This window comes from Oncorhynchus tshawytscha, linkage group LG01 (assembly GCF_018296145.1).
Source record: "Oncorhynchus tshawytscha isolate Ot180627B linkage group LG01, Otsh_v2.0, whole genome shotgun sequence".
In the NCBI taxonomy this organism is placed as follows: Eukaryota; Metazoa; Chordata; class Actinopteri; order Salmoniformes; family Salmonidae; genus Oncorhynchus; species Oncorhynchus tshawytscha.
The window spans coordinates 88,543,208-88,565,393 of record NC_056429.1 but is presented as its reverse complement, the minus strand read 5'-3'; the positions used below and the strand labels follow the sequence as shown (position 1 = coordinate 88,565,393).

Genomic DNA, 22,186 nt, shown 5'->3' with positions numbered 1-22,186 from the left:
AATGTTCCCGCTGTAGCATTCACAGTATCAGCTCAAGTCAGCTCAAATGGGAATTACTATATATTTCTATTGCGCATTCTGTAACACTTCAGCTTGACTTATTGAATAGAACCCTTACTGTTGGTTTATGTAGAGCTCTTTCGGGTGCTCTTTTCCAGAACTTTACAATGTAAGGAAGGAAACTCCAACACTTGTCCCCATTACTGGGGCTGTTACCCTCATGGCTCTTTGTTCCTGTGTGTGTGTTCATTGCAGGGTGACCGTGGTGAGAATGGTAATGCTGGTTCCCCTGGTGCTCCTGGACCTCCCGGTGCCCCCGGTCCATCTGGTGCTTCTGGCAAGACTGGTAGCCGTGGAGAGTCTGTAAGTACCTCTTCTCATCAATTTAGGGGTCAAGTATAGTATCTCTGTCACTTTCAGGCCGAAGACGTTTTACGTTTTGGACATTTGTTGGACTAGCTTACAATGTTACCCTGAATTAACCCTGAGATTCATCAATGTTACCTTGACATACCCTGAGATTCATCAATGTTACCTTGACATACCCTGAGATTCATCAATGTCACCCTGACATACCCTGAGATTCATCAATGTTACCCTGACATACCCTGAGATTCATCAATGTCACCCTGACATACCCTGAGATTCATCAATGTCACCCTGACATACCCTGAGATTCATCAATGTCACCCTGACATACCCTGAGATTCATCAATGTCACCCTGACATACCCTGAGATTCATCAATGTTACCCTGACATACCCTGAGATTCATCAATGTCACCCTGACATACCCTGAGATTCATCAATGTCACCCTGACATACCCTGAGATTCATCAATGTTACCCTGACATACCCTGACATTCATCAATGTCACCCTGACATACCCTGAGGTTCATCAATGTTACCCTGAGATTCATCAATGTTAATTTGACATACCCTGAGATTCATCAATGTTACCCTGACATACCCTGAGATCCATCAATGTTACCCTGACATACCCTGAGATTCATCAATGTTACCCTGACATACCCTGAGATTCATCAATGTTACTCTGACATACCCTGAGATTCATCAATGTTACTCTGACATACCCTGAGATTCATCAATGTTACCCTGACATACCCTGATATTCATCAATGTTACTCTGACATACCCTGAGATTCATCAATGTTACTCTGACATACCCTGAGTTTCATCAATGTTACCCTGACATACCCAGACATACATCAATGTCACCATGACATACCCTGAGATATATCAACGTTACCCTGACATACCCTGAGATATATATCAATATTACCCTGACATACCCTGAGATATATATCAATGTTACCCTGACATACCCTGAGATATATATCAACGTTACCCTGACATACCCTGAGATATATATCAACGTTACCCTGACATACCCTGAGATTCATCAATGTCACCCTGACATACCCTGAGATTCATCAATGTTACCCTGACATACCCTGAGATTCATCAATGTCACCCTGACATACCCTGAGTTATATATCAACGTTACCCTGACACAACGTTACCCTGAGTTCCATCAATGTACACACATAATTATCCTTGATTCTCTCTCTCTCTCTCTCTCTCTCTCTCTCTCTCTCTCTCTCTCTCTCTCTCTCTCTCTCAGGGTCCTGCTGGTCCTGCTGGCCCTAACGGTCCTGCTGGTGGTCGTGGGGGTCTTGTAAGTTTTCTGTCAGCATTTTGTCATCCTTTCTCCTCAACCTAATGTATTGTAAGGATGTCCACTGTCTTTGCTGAGTACATGTTTGACCTTTGACCTGTGTCTGTAGGGCCCTGCTGGTGCTCGTGGAGACAAGGGAGAGGCTGGTGAGGGTGGAGAGAGAGGCCACAAGGGACACAGAGGTTTGAGCGGCATGCCCGGACTTCCTGGACCCGCTGTGAGTATATCATACAACTCATGCTGTTACATTTAGATTCTTCTCTTTACAATAATTTACTGCCCTTTTAAAACTTGTTTTTAGTGATTTGTGGCATTAAGGAATTATGCACATTGTGTCTGGGTTGAAGATCTGTTGTTCTCTTTGCTTTAACATATATAATGTGTGATTAATGTGATATAATGTGTGATTAATGTGATATAATGTGTGATTAATGTGATATAATGTGTGATTAATGTGATATAATGTGTGATTAATGTGATGTATCTGGTTCCAGGGATCCCCTGGAGAGTCTGGGCCTGCTGGACTTAACGGACCTTCTGGACCCCGAGTGAGTATGGCTCTGACTCCCAGTTCATCAATAGAACATGGTTGATAATGTAATATAAGTTACACATTGGCCCTGCCCTCCACAACACTTTTCAGTTGGATAACATTGTCGCTGCCCTCCACAACACTTTTCAGTTGGATAACATTGTTCCTGCCCTCCACAACACTTTTCAGTTGGATAACATTGTCCCTGCCCTCCACAACACTTTTCAGTTGGATAACATTGTCCCTGCCCTCCACAACAGTCTTCAGTTGGATAACATTGTTCATAGAATGATCCTGTATGTGATGTTGTGTTCTTAACCTTAACAAGAAGATTCCTTACATCAGATTACGCAGGGATATCCTATCTAGTCATTTATTAGTGATGTTGTCGCTGGAATGGAAGGAATAGGACCTCTGATGAAGGCCATTGATGAAGGCTGAGAGGTCAAGTTGTTAATAGTTAAATAATGGTGAGTGAGCGCTGTGACTTCCCTGTTCAAGGTATATGACTTCTAATGGAGTTGTTGTTGTGTGTCCTACAGGGACCCCATGGTTCTTCTGGCTCCACTGGTAAAGATGGCATGAACGGTCTGCCTGGACCCATCGGACCCCCCGGACCCCGTGGTCGCAATGGAGAGATGGGACCTGCTGTAAGTCTCACACTGACCTCCACATGTACCGTGCATACGCACAAGCACACACACAGATCCTCACACACATAGCACAAGCCTTCGATGCCAGATTTGACCCCTTTCTGTCTTCTTCTTCCCTACCCAGGGTGCTCCTGGTTCTCCTGGCCTGCCCGGACCTCCAGGTCCCGCTGGCGGCGGCTTCCATGTCGCACCGATCTACAACCAGGAGAAGGGACCTGACCCCATGCGAGGAGGAGGAGGATACCACTACCGTGCTGATGAGCCTGACATGATGAACGACCGTGACATGGAGGTGGACACCACCCTGAAGAGCCTCAGCCAGAAGGTGGAGAACATCCGCAGCCCTGAGGGAACCCAGAAGAACCCCGCCCGCATGTGCCGTGACATCAGGATGTGCCACCCTGAGTGGAAGAGCGGTAAGGTCCAGGCTCAGTCCAGCGCACGCCGCAGACAAACACTGGTTATATAGTATGTAGGCATGCTGTGATCAGTGATTGGTTGGTTGGTTGGTTGGTTGATTGGTTGGTTGGTTGAATGAATGATTGAATGATTTAATTTATTCAATATTTAAAAAGGAAACATCAAAGAGCTAGCAACCTCCATTAATAACTCTATCAATATAATAACTTCTACTTTATTGGACCTCTATGGTCACCTGAAGCACCTTGATGGCTTATATTCTGTTCTCTCTTAAACCCACAGGCCAATACTGGGTGGACCCCAACCAGGGCTCTCCTCTGGATGCTGTCCAGGTCTTCTGCAACATGGAGACTGGAGAGACCTGCATCTATCCATCCCAGGACACTGTCCCCATGAAGAACTGGTATACCAGCAAGAACATCAGGGAGAAGAAGCACATCTGGTTCTCAGAGTCTATGGACAACGGCTTCCAGGTAAGGACCATTCAGCGTAACCATGTGACAAGGACTACAATCAGAGCTCGGGTAGAAATGACTCAGATTTACACTCAAACTTGGATTACTGGGGACATGGGTCTTGACTTGGACTCAAGTTTTAGTGACCTGCCTTCACTACAAATCTGCCTTCATGATACTAACCCCCCTCCTCTCCTCTCCAGTTCCAGTACGGTAGCGAGGGCTCCAACCCAGAGGACGTCAACATCCAGCTGACCTTCATGCGTCTGATGTCCAACGAGGCATCCCAGAATGTCACGTACCACTGCAAGAACAGCGTGGCCTACATGGACAAGGGCACGGGCAACCTGAAGAAGGCCCTGCTGCTCCAGGGATCTAACGAGATCGAGATCAGAGCTGAGGGCAACAGCCGCTTCACATACACTGTCAGCGAGGATGGCTGCACGGTGAGACACCTACTACTATTGTCCACTTGTTCTGTCCTCTACTCTTTTCTCTTATCTTTCAACTCCCTTCTGCTGTCTGTTATTCTATTCTCTCTTCTACCCTCGTCTTTTACTGTTTTCTGTCTTCTACCTCTCTTCTACTCTCCTCCATTCTCTTCTTCTACTCTCCTCTATTCTCTTCATCTACTCTGCTCCATTCACTTCTTCTACTCTCCTCCATTCTCTTCTTCTACTCTCCTCTAGTCTCTTCATCTACTATCCTCTATTCTCTTCTTCTACTCTCCTCTATTCTCTTCTTCTACTCTGCTCTATTCTCTTCTTCTACTGTCCTCATTTTTAATTTAAAATTGTGTGAAATCCATGTTATGAAACTAAAGATGAAGGAAGTAACTAAATAAAACAGAGGTTATATAGAGATTAGTGTGTCATCAATCATCTTTACTGGACTGGTTTCTGATTCTGACCTATGCTCTCTCTCTCTCTCTCTCTCTCTCTCTCTCTCTCTCTCTCTCTCTCGCTCTCACTCACAGTCACATACTGGCACATGGGGCAAGACAGTCATTGACTACAAGACATCAAAAACATCTCGCCTGCCCATCATTGACATCGCTCCTATGGACGTTGGTGCACCTGATCAGGAGTTTGGCGTTGAAGTTGGCCCTGTCTGCTTTGTATAAAATCAAAAAGAAATATGGACATGAAATTGTTTGCAGTCATCTCTAATTCTATTTTCTATGTATTACCTACAAACTCATTCGGCTGCCACTGGTCCACGAGCTTAAAACTACTCTGCTGAAGACGTCGTTTGCATGTTTTTGATTCTGAAGAAAATACATTTGGGGGACTGCTACTTCAACCGAAACTTACAAGAATCAAGGACACTAAAAAAAATATATTTTGTTTCCACTGGCAACAAGAAAACAAGTGTAATATGAAGTGTAAAATCCCCATGGAGAAACACAATGAGATACAGGTGACTTTTTTGCCGTTTTTTACCACTGCGGAAGGACAATGAAAGCAACAAATGCTATGTACCATTTTCTGGTATTAAATACATCTTAAAAACGACAGTGAAGTGTCTTCTTGTTCTAAATTTATGACAGAAAAACACCTGAACATTCACATTAATTTTGAATACATTAATGGCTACCTCAGAGAAGAACTCCATGTTACCCAAAATGTTTCACAAACCCTAGGGCCGATTTTACACTACAGGAATATTATTGGATAGAAAACAAATGTCGAAGGTGCTATAATATCAACTCATGAGGTCCAGTTATTGGTCTTTGTTAGAACAATCTTTCCTGTCATAATTAGCTAACAACCATCGGATCTTTGGTGCTAACAAATCAACACGCTGTCTTCCTTGTTGTCAGGCTAGTACAATTGTTTTCTTTGTCAAGTGTTGGTTAATTAACAGTTCTGAAATATGTTTTACTGTGGATATAATGCATGCCAATGGTGTCTGGTGTGGATTTAGGGAAGTGGTTATGTTTTCAGTTGTATTTCATTTCCCCAGCTGATGTTTGTGTCCACCCTCTATGCTACCCTTGTGATTGTCCCTATCACTGCATCACTAAAGCACCACTCAAACCCTCCTGATGTTTGTGTTTTGTTTGTTGAAGAAAAACGTTTTAGGTTTCTAAAAAAGGAAAAGAGTTTGACAAAATCTGAGAAGCAGACACACCTTCATGGTTTTGAAAAAAGCGAATCTGTACTGATGTTGTACATGTATAATAAATCAAGATGTTTTTAATTATTTGGATGCTGAATAAAGCATGTGAAGTGGTCTACACAATGTTTGACATGTCCCCTTGGCTTTCTCCATTCGGCTCACATCAAACCGACAGACAATTCAGCGACCGTGGCTGATTATACATATATTATTTTGGGCAACTGATAAAATAATCTCCCAAATAACGTAAAAGTTTAACTTTCATTAAAATCTAATCTTGTAGGTTTATAGTCAAACACATAACTTCAAATAAGCCCATGTTGGTCTTGTTCTTGGGAAACATAATGTTGAGGCATTAACCAACATAGCTCTAGTTATTACAACTGACTCAAACCCTGACGAGTGGGACTTGTAGGACATAGAACACATTGGTAAGGAGTATTTGGGATAACAAGGGATGTTTATTTAACATTTATTTAACTAGGCAAGTCAGTTAAGAACACATTCTTATTTACAATGATGGCCTACCAAAAGGCAATAGGCCTCCTGCGGGGACGGGGGCTGGGATTGAAAATAAAATATAGGACAAAACACACATCGTGACAAGAGAGACACCACAACACTACATGAAGAGAGACCTATAAGACAACAACACAGCATGGCAGCAACACATAAAAACAGAGCATGGTAGCAACACAACATGGCAGCAACACATAAAAACAGAGCATGGTAGCAACACAACATGGCAGCAACACATAAAAACAGAGCATGGTAGCAACACAATATGGCAGCAACACAACATGGCAGCAACACATAAAAACAGAGCATGGTAGCAACACAACATGGCAGCAACACATAAAAACAGAGCATGGTAGCAACACAATATGGCAGCAACACATAAAAACAGAGCATGGTAGCAACACAACATGGCAGCAACACATAAAAACAGAGCATGGTAGCAACACAACATGGCAGCAACACATAAAAACAGAGCATGGTAGCAACACAACATGGCAGCAACACAACATTGTAGCAGCTCAAAACATAGTACAAACTTTCTAGTTGGTTTGGTTGAAAAAAACGTATCATTTTCTAAATGTCCAGTGCTCCTAATTTCCAATGACACAGTAATTGCGCAATAATAAATATGAGTTGACTTCTGAGCCAAGTCACCATTTTGTTGGGATCCAAGAATTAGTAATGTAGCCTTGTACTGAACTCTGGAGGTTTTCGGTGGAACAGTTCTGAATTAGACTAGGCTACAGTGAGGGCTAGAGTCTATCTTCCTCACACGGGTCTGTGGTCTACCCACTGCAGGTCTACGTGTTTTTGTTTCCGGCCAGTTCCATTCCAGAAGGATATCCTCCAAACCAGGCTTGGCGCTACACATCCACAAATCCAGTCACAAAAAGAAGACATGCTGAAACGTGTGGATTATGTGGATGCGATTCTACTAAATTTGCAATGTCCTTTTATAGATCTTCCGTATTTTTCTTTTGAAAATGAAGCGCAGATGGCACGCGGAGTTTTTATCCTGTTATTTTACTTTTTTTAAAGGGGATTTGTCTTCCTGAAGACGACGTGGATGAAGTGGATAAAAGTCAATGATGCCTCTGTGTGGTTACCCTGTAATTAGTAGTCTATTTGTTGTGCTTTTTTAAAATTGTGTTCCTAAAATGCTTCTATTTGATAGTAGTATGTTAAGTACTAGGCACGTCATTGGCAGCGCACCTCTGATTAATAAGACATCTCTGGACAAATGTTATTGCCTGGTAATTACAGAATTATTACACAGGCTATTTGGGGATCGAGATTACCATTAAAACAACAATGGAGTCAGTTAGGGGTTTTATTTAGAAAAAACATGGAATATATATATATATAAATAAGAAAAATTATACCACTACGTGTAGGCTATTTGCCTACCAATGATTAGGTTTAGGAAAGTATTTATGAATCATTTAAAAAACAGGTCTGGAGAGCCTTTACACACCAAAGGAAAAAAAACGGTGGTTTGATTCATTCTGAAAATTGCCACATTCAGTTCTTTAACACATGTTAATGTTGGAAGATAAGTGTAAAATAATTATTATGGGAGAATAGTGTAAAATAGTAGGCCTATACCCTGGTCTATTGCCTGCACTATTCATGGGACTGTGTGATGACACAGCCAAGTAGTACGCCATTCGTCGGGTCGGTTAAGGCTTGGTCTCCACTCTGCTTTATAACATTCAGTTAGACTACATGTCATTTTTTAAATGATCATGTGTTACTAATGATCCTCAGCAACAACCACATGGCCGTGACGGCGTTTACAGAGGATGCAAATGAAGGTAAATAACACAATGTAATTAAATGGAATGATAATGTAGGCTACACCATCTGACGGGAACGAACAGTGAATTGGTAGTTGAGTATGTGTGGTCATTAAGTCTACTGACAGTCGATAATGATAGTGGCTAATATTTAACATGATAGAAACAGGAAATGGAGAAAGTGGGGGTAGCTTATAATTAAGACGCTCGAGAGTGCCCAACACTGCAAGTTAAAGGGCTGTACAATTGAAATCATACACAATGGCGCAGCATTTCATCAACTTTACGATGGGAAAGTTGATATGTTGATATGCTTCAGTTTTGTTACCATATGACTGGTTTCACATTTGTCTCCAGCAATTATAAGGTAAAATAGATTTTAAAAATAATTGTCATTTATATTTACAATTCCCTACTCATTTACCTAGCTCTTATCAATAGCTCTAAACAAGTTGTAAATGGAGAATTGTGTTATTTCTATAGGAAAAAGTAAAGTAGATGATTTTCCCTCTTGGAACCGGCAGGTTCGCATGACCTTATTCATCGTTTCCTTGCGTCAGAATACGCATAGAGAGAAAAGTGCATAAAATGGGGATTAATTCCCTCATAAGAATGTTGAGGTCAAGGACCACCTCAGCTGTTTGGTGCCATGACTACCACGCTGAAGCGAACGCATTCACATGCGCAGACACTGTTTGTGGCCATGTGAGAGGGAATAGGAGAGCCTAACAGCCTTATTCTAATATTGATTCAATTAAATGTTTTCCTCATCAATCTACACACAAAACCCTATAATTGCAAAGCGAAAACAGTTTTTTAGAAATGTCTGCAATGTATAATAAAATTAAAAACAGAAACACCTTATTTACATAAGTATTCAAACTATTTGCTATGAGACTCGAAATTGAGCTCAGGTGCATACTGTTTCCATTGATCATTCTTGAGATGTTTCTACAACTTGATTGCAGTCCACCTGTGGTAATTTCAATTGATTTGAAATGATTTGGAAAGGCACACACCTATATAAGGTCCCACAGTTGACAATGCATGTCAGAACAAAAACCAAGCCATGAGATTGAAGGAATTGTCCGAGGACGCCGAGACAGGATTGTGTCTTGGCACAGAGTTGGGGAAGGGTACCAATATATTTATGCAGCATTGGAGGTCCCCAAGAACACAGTGGCCCACATCATTCTTAAATGGAAGAATGGTGCAAAGTACAGAGATCCTTGATGAAAACCTGCTCAGGACCTCAGACTGGGGCGACGGTTCACCTTCCAACAGGACAACAACCCTAAGCACACTGCCAAGACAACGCAGGAGTTGCTTCAGGACAAGTCTGAATGTCCTTGAGTGGCCCAGCCAGAGTCTAGACTTGAACCCAATCGAACATCTCTGGAGAGACCTGCAAATATCTGTGTAGCGACCCTCCCCATCCAACATGACAGAGCTTGAGAGGATCTGCAGAGAATGGGAGAAACTCCTGAAATACAGGTGTGCCAAGCTTGTAGCGCCATACCCAACAAGACTCGAGCCTGTAATCACTGCCAAAAGTGTTTCAACAAAGTACTGAGTAAAGGGTCTGAATAATTATGTAAATATGATTTTCAGTTGTATTTATTTTAAATAAATGTGTAAGTTTTTGCTTTGTTATGATGGGTTATTGTGTATAGATGAGGGAAAATATATTTAATCTATTTTGGAATAAGGATGTAACGTAGCAAAATGTGAAAGTCCGGGGGTCTGAAGGCACTGTATACCTGACTTGGAATTTACTGGTACACTTTGAAGTTGATCCACTAGGTGGTGGTATAGACCAAATATCATAATCCAAGTTGAATATTATTATCTATTTCTCTCTCTCTCAATGGCTTTATTGGCATGGGAAACACATGTTAACATGTCATATGTCTATATAGTGTTGTAATGATGTGCAAAAACGGAAAATAAATAAACATGGGTTGTATTTAAAATGTAGTTCTTCACTGTTTGCTCTTTTTCTTGTGGCAACAGGTCACATGTTGCTGCTGTGAAGGCACTGATATTTCACCCAGTAGATATGGGAGTTTTTCAAAATTGGGTTTGTTTTCTAATTCTTTGTGGATCTGTGTAATCTGAGGGAAACGTGTCTCTGGTCATGCATTAGGCAGGAGGTTAGGAAGTGCAGTTTAGTTTCCACCTTCCACCAGGCTATGTGCACACTGCCACCAATCTTCTCTTGAGAGCCAGGTCCGCCTACGGCGGCCTCTCTCAATAGCAAGGCTATGCTCACCTGAGTCTGTACATAGTCAAAGCTTTCCTTAAGTTTGGGTCAGTCACAGTGGTCCGGTATTCTGCCACTGTATACTCATTATTTAGGGCCGACTAGCATTCTAGTTTGCTCTGTTTGTTTTGTTCTTTCAAAGTAATTATCTTTTTGTTTTCTCATGATTTGGTTGGGTCTAATTGTGTTGCTGCCCTGGGACTCTGTAGGGTATGTTTGTTTGTGAAATGAAGAGCCCCTTGACCAGCTTGCTTAGGGGACTCTTCTCCAGGTTCATCTCTCTGTAAGTGATGGTTTGTTATGGAAGGTTTGGGAATCACTTTTTATTTGGTTGTAGCACTTAACAACTCTTTTTTTTAAATTTGGATAATTAGCGGGTATTGGCCTAAGTCTGCTCTGCACGCATTTTTTGGTGTTTTACGTTGTACAGAGTCTCAATTTGGTGTTTGTCCTATTTTATAAATTCTTGGTTGGTGAGCGGACCTCACAAACATGAAGGGCAATGGGTTCTATATCTGATTCAATCATTTTTAGCCAGAATGTTTGTTTGCCAGATCTCTCCCTCGCTCTCATAAGCAGTATGTGTTCCATAGTGGAGTTGCGCTAGCCGGGTCCCATATGTGCTGTAGCAACATTTTTTGACAAACGAGTTGGCTAAAGCCCAAACAAACCAGACCACCAGTTTAGGGCCAGGTTGAGCTACTGTAGTGAGTCTCTACAAGTAACATGAAGCTGGGCCAACAGGTGAGCTACTGTTTGAGTCTATAGTAGTAACAGTAGACTTCAAGGTCAGCTACTGTATTGAGTCTCTACTAGTAGTAACAGTAGACTACTCCCTGCTGGGCCAACAGGTTGAGCTACTGTAGTGAGTCTCTACTAGTAGTAACAGTAGACTACTCCCTGTTGAGCTACTGTATTGAGTCTCTACTAGTAGTAACAGTAGACTACTCCCTGTTGAGCTACTGTATTGAGTCTCTACTAGTAGTAACAGTAGACTACTCCCTGCTGGGCCAACAGGTTGAGCTACTGTATTGAGTCTCTACTAGTAGTAACAGTAGACTACTCCCTGCTGGGCCAACAGGTTGAGCTACTGTATTGAGTCTCTACTAGTAGTAACAGTAGACTACAACAGGTTGAGCTACTGTATTGAGTCTCTAGTAGTAACAGTAGACTACTCCCTGCTGGGCCAACAGGTTGAGCTACTGTAGTGAGTCTCTACTAGTAGTAACAGTAGACTACTCCCTGCTGGGCCACCAGGTTGAGCTACTGTATTGAGTCTCTACTAGTAGTAACAGTAGACTACTCCCTGCTGGGCCACCAGGTTGAGCTACTGTAGTGAGTCTCTACTAGTAGTAACAGTAGACTACTCCCTGCTGGGCCACCAGGTTGAGCTACTGTAGTGAGTCTCTACTAGTAGTAACAGTAGACTACTCCCTGCTGGGCCACCAGGTTGAGCTACTGTAGTGAGTCTCTACTAGTAGTAACAGTAGACTACTCCTGCTGGGCCACCAGGTTGAGCTACTGTATTGAGTCTCTACTAGTAGTAACAGTAGACTACTCCTGCTGGGCCACCAGGTTGAGCTACTGTAGTGAGTCTCTACTAGTAGTAACAGTAGACTACTCCCTGCTGGGCCACCAGGTTGAGCTACTGTAGTGAGTCTCTACTAGTAGTAACAGTAGACTACTCCCTGCTGGGCCACCAGGTTGAGCTACTGTAGTGAGTCTCTACTAGTAGTAACAGTAGACTACTCCCTGCTGGGCCACCAGGTTGAGCTACTGTAGTGAGTCTCTACTAGTAGTAACAGTAGACTACTCCCTGCTGGGCCACCAGGTTGAGCTACTGTAGTGAGTCTCTACTAGTAGTAACAGTAGACTACTCCCTGCTGGGCCAACAGGTTGAGCTACTGTATTGAGTCTCTACTAGTAGTAACAGTAGACTACTCCCTGCTGGGCCACCAGGTTGAGCTACTGTATTGAGTCTCTACTAGTAGTAACAGTAGACTACTCCCTGCTGGGCCAACAGGTTGAGCTACTGTAGTGAGTCTCTACTAGTAGTAACAGTAGACTACTCCCTGCTGGGCCAACAGGTTGAGCTACTGTAGTGAGTCTCTACTAGTAGTAACAGTAGACTACTCCCTGCTGGGCCAACAGGTTGAGCTACTGTAGTGAGTCTCAGCCTGGTAGGGCTTTCTTTTTTCTGAAATGAAGGCCAGTGGGAGGAATAAATAAACAAATATTCACTACTGTCACTGAGTGAATCTGAAATGTCACTACTATAATGCCTTACTTTTGCCTCGAGCCCATTGGGCTCTGATCAAAAGCAGTGCACTATAAAGGGAATAGGGTGCCATTTGGCACCTTGGTCAAAGGTAGTGCCAATTTCGATGCAGCCACTATTTACATGGTTTAGATGCAATACTCTCCCATTACCGAATTCATACCACTACCTAAATAGTAAAGACCCCTTTATTGGCTCATAGCCGACAAATCAGCCTGTTACCAACCCTTAGTAGTTTTAGAAAAAATGGTTTGACCAGTTACAATGCTATTTTACAGTAAACAAATTAACAACTGACTTTCAGCACGCTTCTAGGGAAGGACATTCAAGAAGCACAACACTTACACAAATGACTGATTGTCTGAGCGAAATTGATAAAAAGATGTTGGTCTGTTTTGTTAGACTTCAGTGCGGCTTTTGACATTATCGGTCATAGTCTGCTGCTGGAAAATTGTGTTATGGCTGCTATGTTGTGGATAAAGAGTTACCTGTCTAACAGAACACAGAGGTTGTTATTTAATGGAAGCCTCTCCAACATCCAGGTAGAATCAGGAATCCAACTGTGTAGGCCTCGTTTAATCTTTACTAACAACATGCCACTAGCTTTGAGTAAAGCCAGTGTGTCTGTATGCGGATGACTCCACTATACACAACAGGAACTACAGCGATTGAAATCGTGGCAACATTCAAAGAGCTGCAGTTTCATAATGGGTGGCGAGGAATAAGTTGGTCCTAAATTTTACAAACTAAAAGCATTTGTATTTGGGAGAAATCATTCACAAAACCCTAAACCTCAACTAAATATTGTAATAAATACTGTGCACGTTGAGGTGACTAAACTGCTTGGAGTAACCCTGGATTGTAAACTGTCATGGTCAAAACATATTGATGCAGTAGTAGCTAAGATGGGGAGCAGTCTGTCCATAAAGCACTGCTCTACCTTAACAGCACTATCAACAAGGCAGGTCCTACAGGCCCTAGTTTAGTCGCACCTGGACTACTGTTCAGTCGTGTGGTCAGGTGCCACAAAGTGACTTAGGAAAATTGCAACTGGCTCAGCACAGGGCAGCACGGTTGGCCCTTGGATGTACACAGCAACCATTAACAATATGCATGTCAATCTCTCCTGGCTCAAAGTGGAGGAGAGTGACTTCATCACTACTTGTATTTGGGAGAGGTATTGACATGTTAACACCAAGCTGTCTGTTTAAACAACTAGCACACAGCTCAGACACCCATGTATACCCCACAAGACATACCACCAGAGGTGTCTTCACAGTCCCCAAGTCTAGAACAGACTACGGGAGGTGCACAGTACTACATGGAACTCTATTCCACATCAAGAAAACTAACGCAAGCAGTAGAATCAGATATATTTAAAAAAAACATAAAACTACACCTTATGGAACAGCGGAAACTGTGAAGCAACACAAACATAGGCGCATACACACATGATAACATACGCACTATACACACAAGTACACATGGATTTTGTGATGTAGCTATGTGGTACTGCTGTAGGGGCCTGGGGGCACACACTTAGAGTGTTGTGAAATCTGTTATGAATATATTGTAATGTTTTTAAAATTGTATTACTGCCTTCATTTTGCTGGACCCCAGGAAGAGTAGCTGCAGGAAGAGGAGCTGCTGCCCTGGCAGGAACTAATGGGGATCCATAATAAATACAAATACCTGGAAGGTCAATCATTATGAACCGTCTGCCTCTGAATGTGTCATAGCTCTGTTTCTTAGTCACTGTGATCTGAAATGGAGAGATGTTTTATACCCTTACACCGTTACAGGCTCCAAACTGTGCCCAGAAATATCCTTTATGCAATTCATGCTTCAAATATGTTTCAGTGCAGAATCATATTTCAACTGAGTTAAGTTTTAAATTAAATCCTCATGACAGCGTCTGTGTCCCAAATGGCACCCTATTCCTCAGCTTGGCTACGGTCAAAAGTAGTGCACTATGTAGGGAATAAGGTGCTAAATGGGGCCCCTAGTTGATGAGTCAGTACTGTGTACTGCTATCATACTCTCTCCCTGGACCAGTAGAGGAAGCCGTTATCATGGAGTGCGTCTGGGTAAAATGAAGCCAGCTGGGAAGGACTGCATGTTGCACATAAACAGTATGGGATCATTGTAGACCCACCCTGCTTTTCAGAATGGGAGAGTGAGAGTTTAGACACCTACCAATGTGCTGTAAGTTGTTCTAGATGCAAGTGTCTGCTAAATTATTCAAATGTTATGTAAATGATGATCACTGCAGACTGCTGCATGAATGTCATTTGTGACACACCTGTACATGTAATGATGCTTTAAATGAAAAAATGTGAAGAAATTACAATGAACATTTATCTGTTGGAATGCATTACGTTGTTGCTATTGGTCAATCATTAAAGGTATAATCACAAACTTCAGGTTCTGCTGTTTTTAAAGGTGACTTAATCTTGGCCTGACCATAGTGTTTCAGGAAGGGTTCAAATTCATTCTGGACTGTCTTTCTCTACAACTGGAACACAAACCGCTGCCACATGGGCATAATACTGTGTACAAGTAGATAGGAACACAAGCACCAAAGGATATCACTATTTGATAGGTTACATTTACATGAGGTTAGAAATAACATGGAACTTGGGCAGTGAACTGATTTGCACTTGAACACCGTGTCCACACCACTACTCAGCCTCATGGCATACAACAATACACTTGACATAGCTGCTGAAATGATATTTACAGTCATTTCACAAACTGCTGTCATCCGACATCAGCATATATACTGGCAGCACTATTGTTCTTACCAGTGATTAAATAGTTTTATAGTAAGTTCTCTAAAATATCTATTGTAAAAGACGAATCATAATTTGTTATATATATATATATATAGGATAAGTGATCAATGTAAATAAAAATCAACTTGTCATTGACTAAAATAAATCAGCCTGTCCAGTCTGTCATCTTGTTTTGATCTGTGATTACATCTTAATAACAGGGGAGGTTAGCATTTTTGCAGGGGTATGACATTTGTACATCTAACCTTCTCACTCATTATTCACAATTCATTCAGGACTATCCCTAATCATGGTAGCATCCACATGAATGTATTAGTGTTTAGAAACATATATTCTTATTTACAATAAAAGTCACTTCAAAATGTCTCAAATGATTTACCATGTCATTATCTAATGGGAACAAAATAATCAACACAAGCAAAGCATACTCCAAGAAAGATTCAAATCTCACTTTGAGAGAGAGAATCTCATATTTTAGGACCCAAACTCAGGTACTCATGTCTTTCCTATTCAACTAAACTGCATGAATAAGGCTTGAAATGACTTCTATTTTTTGTAAATATATTATAATCAATTTATAAAATGACTAAAATTTCACCTTCCTTTATAACTGTGTAAAATACATATTTGTATGTTTAGTGTTAGAAAAAGTGCATATTTTCTAAAGGTTTCTCTTGATCAAAATGTCTGCCCCATCACTGTGATTTTATATTGTTATATTTTTTTCCGATCGTTATGTTAAACCTTATCTGCCTACATATTCTGAGATATAGCTCATTTAGTCTTAATTCGTAGCTAGAGAACGCATTGGACGGACACGGTATGGAGCGCATGAGATGCAGAACCAGACTAGGCGACAGCCTACAATTGAAGAGCCTACAAACCAACATGGTAGGGTTTTATAGTGAAGCTGAGGAAATATTCTACCCTACACCCTCACAAGAATGTCACAATGTCTCTCACTGCTAAAACATTGTATAACATTGCATTATCAAACTTGTAGGCCAGACAGGTAGTGGTTGCAGGATGCGACGATATTAAACGGACACCGTAATCTGACGCACTCGGGTTTTGATTTCTTCAGAGTCCTAAAGTGCCCTAATTTTTAGAATAAAGTAGATTTGTTTATTTGGCTCGTCTACTTGATATCACAATTGTAATGATATAAAACGTGTGCATGAAGTAGGCCTCACAAATATGTTGATTATCACTAGGTTTATATTCCAGGTGTAGGAATTAATACGTAGAGGACCTGCGAAAACGACCGGCGCTATGACCCCGTTGCGCCCGATCCCCAGCAGCGTTAACGTGGGTAAGTGATATACGGGATCCTTGAGACGTCCATACCCTAAACCATAATTTAACCATAACCCTTACCTAACCATTTAAAATGTCAACGGGGTAATTCCAGAGGTGGGACGTCCCAAGGAACCCGGATAGCACGGACCGTTTAACGCGAGCGAAGAGGACAGTGGCATAAATCAGCAGCTCAGAAAATCAAGAGATCAAAATGATGCTGCTGGTGGTGAAAATGGATTAAACGGAATAAATCTTTCGTCAGTGGAAAATCCAGCGTTCATGAGGTTACTGTTCCAGTTTTCTGTTTTTGTAACCAGTGCATTTTATCCGGGTTTTTGGTCAGGTTGGCGTTTTAATGACGAATGTATCGTTTTCAATTTCCATAGGAAAACACTGGATGCACGCAGCCTAAAACAATACCGTCGTTTTTTAAATTCTCTTCTGCTATTCAATTCTAGTCAGCACGGCACATAGGCTCACCGTCTCCCCAACATAATTGACTGTCAGTGAGAACGGATCAATTTGTGCTGACAACCGAGGAAAGGAAAGGCAAATATGTCGTTGCTGAGCAGCGGTTGTGATGCTTGACTGATCATGATGAAGACCGATTCCTCATCTTCCAAAAGCACCGGCTCCGGTTCGACGTTAAGGAGCCCATCCCCGCACCGGAACGCATACGAGGCGGGGATGCAGGCGCTGAGGCCTGCCAAGGACAATGCTGCAAAAGGCGATCATATGCAGGAAGGCCCCCGCGGCCGCAGGAGTTATGGCTCCAATGTGCACCGTATCAAGAACATGTTTCAGCAGATGCAAGGCCCAGGGAGCACATCTCCCTGCCTGGAGGGAGGGGAGGACCCAGAGAAGACTACTGAGAGAGTGCGTCTCTCCCTCCCCAGAGCCGGTAGCCTGAATGAGAATGTGGACCACAGCGCATTGCTGAAGCTGGGATCCACTGTTTCAGAGCGGGTTAACCGGTTTGACCCTAATGCCAAAGCGGAGAATGGGCAGGCTCTCCAAGCTTCTTCACCCAGCTACTCCAAGTTGCAGGGGACACGGAAGATTTTGGAACAACAGAAGGCGGCCCAGCAGCTGGAGCGGGAGAAGCAGGCTGCTGCCACCAACCGGGTCCTGCTGAAGACAGAGCAGAGCTCAGGCCTGGGCATCCAGGATGGCAGGCTGGACATGGTGGCGCGGTTTAATGGCAGCACGGAGTCCCTGGACAGCCTGGACACCACCGAGGCCGTGTCCCCCACCGTCTCCCAGCTCAGCGCTGTCTTCGAACGGGCCTCAGAGCTCCGCAACAACCTGCATCGCCTCTCCTCCACACCTCCGCTGCCCTCCCGGGGGGTCAGCACCAAGGTGGGGGTGCAGCTCAACTCTAAAATCATCTCTAAGAGGGCGAACCGGGCTTCTGCCCTCCCACCAACCAGCCAGGAGGAGGAAGGGGGTTGGGGCCGCAGCCAGAGGGACCAGGATGGACCTCCCAGAAGCCTCAGGGCCTCATCCTCCTCCACCTCCGATGGCCAAAGCGGAGGGCAGAATGGAGGCCACAGTGGCCCCACACTCCCTGAGCCCACAGAAGGCCGGGATAAGACTGGGCCAGACTCTGGGTCCCAGGCCAAAATTGAGGGCCAATCTGAGGATCGTTCTGGCGACCTGGAGCCCAGCAGCACCATAGTTAAATCTGACATCCACCACTCCTCTCTGGAGAATGGTGAGAACAGTACAGAGAGAGAGGCCCAGGTAAGGGAGACCTCTCCCAAGGGCACTAGCAGTGAGAGGGGGAGGCAGGGTGGAGATGGAGAAATTGGCCAGGGGGGTACAGCAGAGGAGGGGGAAGAGAGGACTGTAAAGGAGGATCAGTCAGGGGGTGAACAGGTGGCTATCAGAATGTACAGCGCAGTGGGGGAGGACTCTGGAGGGAGCCAGCAGGAAGAGGAGGAGGATGAAGATGAGCCATACGAGCCCGAGTCCAGCTGTCATGAGAAACCTGGGCTGCCTGAAGAGGAGGACCCTCCACCCAGCCGGAAGATCTGCTTCAGCACGGGGCCTATCAAGGTGAGTTAACACTCACCTTATTGTAGAATAAACACCACACACACATACACACACACACACACACACACACACATACATACATACATACAAACACACGCCCCCAAACACACACATACATACACCCACCCACACGCACACACACACACACATACCCATACACACACGCACCCACAAACGCACACAACCACTCACTCGCACACATCCACACACGCACGTGCGCACACAACACACACACATACATACATACACAATACCTCTCTCACTCCCACACACATGCACACACACCGACACACCTATGCATTTACACACACAAACACACAGTACACAACTTTGCGCTGTATTCAATTATATTTAGTACTTCATATGTCTCCATCTTTACAACCAGTCCTTATGTAGTGTGGCCCTACCACAGATTTCATATGTCTCCATCTTTACAACCAGTCCTTATGTAGTGTGGCCCTACCACAGATTTCATATGTCTCCATCTTTACAACCAGTCCTTATGTAGTGTGGCCCTACCACAGATTTCATATGTCTCCATCTTTACAACCAGTCCTTATGTAGTGTGGCCCTACCACAGATTTCATATGTCTCCATCTTTACAACCAGTCCTTATGTAGTGTGGCCCTACCACAGATTTCATATGTCTCCATCTTTACAACCAGTCCTTATGTAGTGTGGCCCTACCACAGATTTCATATGTCTCCATCTTTACAACTAGTCCTCATGTAGTGTGGCCCTACCACAGATTTCATATGTCTCCATCTTTACAACCAGTCCTTATGTAGTGTGGCCCTACCACAGATTTCCTTCAAGCCATAGATTATTATATGCCTGGTCATTTCCCCTCCCTCTGCCAGTAAACATTACACTCAAAAGTTCCAAAATAATAATAATAATAATAAAATAATTATGTCTATATACAGTGTTGTAACGATGTGCAAGTAGTTCAAGTACAAAAGGCAAAATAAATAAACATAAATATGGGTTGTTTTTACAATGGTGTTTGTTCTTTACTGGTTGCCCTTTTCTTGTGGCAACAGGTCACACAACTTGCAGCTGTGATGGCACACTGTGGTATTTCATCCAGTAGATATGAGCGTTTATCATTATTGGATTTGATTTTGAATTCTTTGTGGGTCCAAGTAATCTGAGGGGAAAATGTGTCTCTAATATGGTCATACATTTAGTGGTTAGAACGTTGGGCCAGTAACCGAAAGGTTGCTGGATCGAATCCCCGAGTTAACAAGGTAAAAATCTGTCGTTCTGCCTGAGCAAAGTAGTTAACCTACTGTTCCCCGGGCGCCGAAGACGTGGATGTCGATTAAGGCAGCCCCCCGCACCTCTCTGATTCAGAGGGGTTGGGTTAAATGCGGAAGACACATTTCAGTTGAAGGCATTCATTTGTACAACTGACTAGGTATCCCCTATTTCCCTATTGGGCAGGAGGTTAGGAAGTGCAGCTCAGTTTCCACCTCATTTTGTGCGCAGTGTGCACATAGCCTGTCTTCTCTTGAGAGCCAGGTCTGCCTACGGCAGCCTCTCTTAATAGAAATTCTCACATGAGTCTGTACATAGTCAAAGCTTTCCTTAAGTTTGGGTCAGTCACAGCGGTCAGGTATTCTGCCACTGTGTTCTCTCTGTTAAGGGCCAAATATCATTCTAATTTTCTCTGTTTTTTTGTTAATTCTTTCCAAAGTGTCAAATAATTATCTTTTTGTTTTCTCATAATATTTTTTGTTGGGTCTAATTGTGTTGCTGTTCTGGAGCTCTGTGGGGTCCGTTTATTTTGTGAACAGACCCCCCAGGACCAGCTTGCTTAGGGGGCTCTTCTCCAAGTTCATCTCTCTAAGTGAGGCTTTGATATGGATGGTTTGTGATTCGCTTCCTTTTAGGTGGTTGTAGAATTTAACGTCTCTTCTGGATTTTGATAATTAGCGGGTATCATCCCAATTCTACTCTGCATGCATTATTTTGTGTTTTATGTTGTACACCTTAGGATATTTTTGAAGAATTCTTCATGCAGAGTTTCATTTGAATGTTTTTCCCATTTTGTGAATTCTTGGTTGGTGAGCGGACCCCAGACCTCACAACCATAAAGGGATTATATAAGTAATTCAAGTATTTTTAGCCAGATCCTAATCGGTATGTCAAATTTTATGTTCCTTTTGATGGCATAGAAGGCCCTTCTTGCCTTGTCTCTCAGATCGTTCACTGCTTTGTGGAAGTTACCTGTGGCACTGATGTTTAGGCCAAGGTATGTATCGATTTTTGTGTGCTCTAGGGCAAAGGTGACTAGATGGAATTTGTATTTGTGGTCCTAACAACTGAACCTTTTTTGGAACACCATTATTTTGTCTTACTGAGATTTACTGTCAGGGCCTAGGCCCTACTCTCACTCTTACTCTCTCTTACTCTCTCTCCCTCTCTATCTAATCTCTATTTTCTCTCTCTCTCTCTCTCTCTCTCTCTCTCTCTCTCTCTCTCTTACTCACTCTACTCTCTCCCTCTCTATCTAATCTCTATTTACTCTCTCGCTCTCTCTCTCTACTCTCTCTTACTCTCTCTTACTCTCTACTCTCTCTCCCTCTATCTAATCTCTATTTACTCTCACTCTCACACTCTCTCACTCTCTCTTACTCTCTCTCCCTCTCTATCTAATCTCTATTTACTCTCTCTACTCTCTCTATCTAATCTCTATTTACTCTCACTCTCACTCTCTCACTCTCTCTTACTCTCTCTCCCTCTCTATCTAATCTCTATTTACTCTCTCTACTCTCTATCTAATCTCTATTTACTCTCTCTCTCTCTTTCTTCTCTCCTCTCTCTCTTTCTTCTCTATCTAATCTCTATTTACTCTCTCTCTCCCTCTCTCCCTCACTATCTACTCTCTCATTCTCCCTCTCTACTATTTCTTTCTCTCTCTCTACTCTCTCTATTTACACTCTCTCTCTACTCTGTAAATAATTGTTAGGGAGGAACAAAGAGGCAGAATAATTAGCGTAGCTTCTCATTGTGTGTCGGGATATTCTGACTGGCTGGGTTTATAAAAGGTCAACAATAATGCAGTGGTTGGTTTTATATGGGTGGCAGTAATGTACCTACAAACATGTTTTGCAAACTGCCATTAAACTCCAAAGAAGAATAAGTGGTTGGTTTATATGGGCTGGTTGGTGGTTGGTTCATGCTCATGTGCTTTAAGTAAGTCACGGTACATCACTAGATGAGGAAGAGTCATATTAAGGATTTCTCTCTCAGCATGGTAGAGAAGTAGCCCTGATATGGCTGTAGCCTCCATT

The 22,186-nt window shown here is 42.9% G+C and overlaps 2 protein-coding genes across 3 annotated transcripts in view; both read left to right on the top strand.

Moving 5' to 3' along the window:
- The window catches only part of LOC112259622 (collagen alpha-1(I) chain), a 36,468-nt gene extending 30,453 nt beyond the window's left edge, over nucleotides 1-6,015 (top strand). Inside the window, exons 41-49 of the mRNA XM_042327110.1 lie at nucleotides 256-363; nucleotides 1,645-1,698; nucleotides 1,808-1,915; nucleotides 2,193-2,246; nucleotides 2,773-2,880; nucleotides 3,008-3,299; nucleotides 3,586-3,776; nucleotides 3,962-4,204; nucleotides 4,735-6,015. Coding sequence (XP_042183044.1) covers nucleotides 256-363; nucleotides 1,645-1,698; nucleotides 1,808-1,915; nucleotides 2,193-2,246; nucleotides 2,773-2,880; nucleotides 3,008-3,299; nucleotides 3,586-3,776; nucleotides 3,962-4,204; nucleotides 4,735-4,881 — 1,305 coding nt within the window. The 3' untranslated portion in view covers nucleotides 4,882-6,015. The remainder of the gene's footprint in view (nucleotides 1-255; nucleotides 364-1,644; nucleotides 1,699-1,807; nucleotides 1,916-2,192; nucleotides 2,247-2,772; nucleotides 2,881-3,007; nucleotides 3,300-3,585; nucleotides 3,777-3,961; nucleotides 4,205-4,734) is intronic.
- A 10,765-nt stretch (nucleotides 6,016-16,780) lies between these two features.
- Nucleotides 16,781-22,186, top strand: part of LOC112259634 (neurabin-2-like) — a 33,957-nt gene continuing 28,551 nt past the window's right edge. The window contains exons 1-2 of one of the 2 annotated variants that reach the window (XM_042327107.1): nucleotides 16,781-17,113; nucleotides 17,216-18,887. In XM_042327107.1, the coding sequence (XP_042183041.1) occupies nucleotides 17,424-18,887 (1,464 nt within the window). In that variant the 5' untranslated portion in view covers nucleotides 16,781-17,113; nucleotides 17,216-17,423. Of the gene's footprint in view, nucleotides 18,888-22,186 lie in introns of both variants that reach the window. The other variant, XM_024434259.2, reaches the window with a different exon arrangement.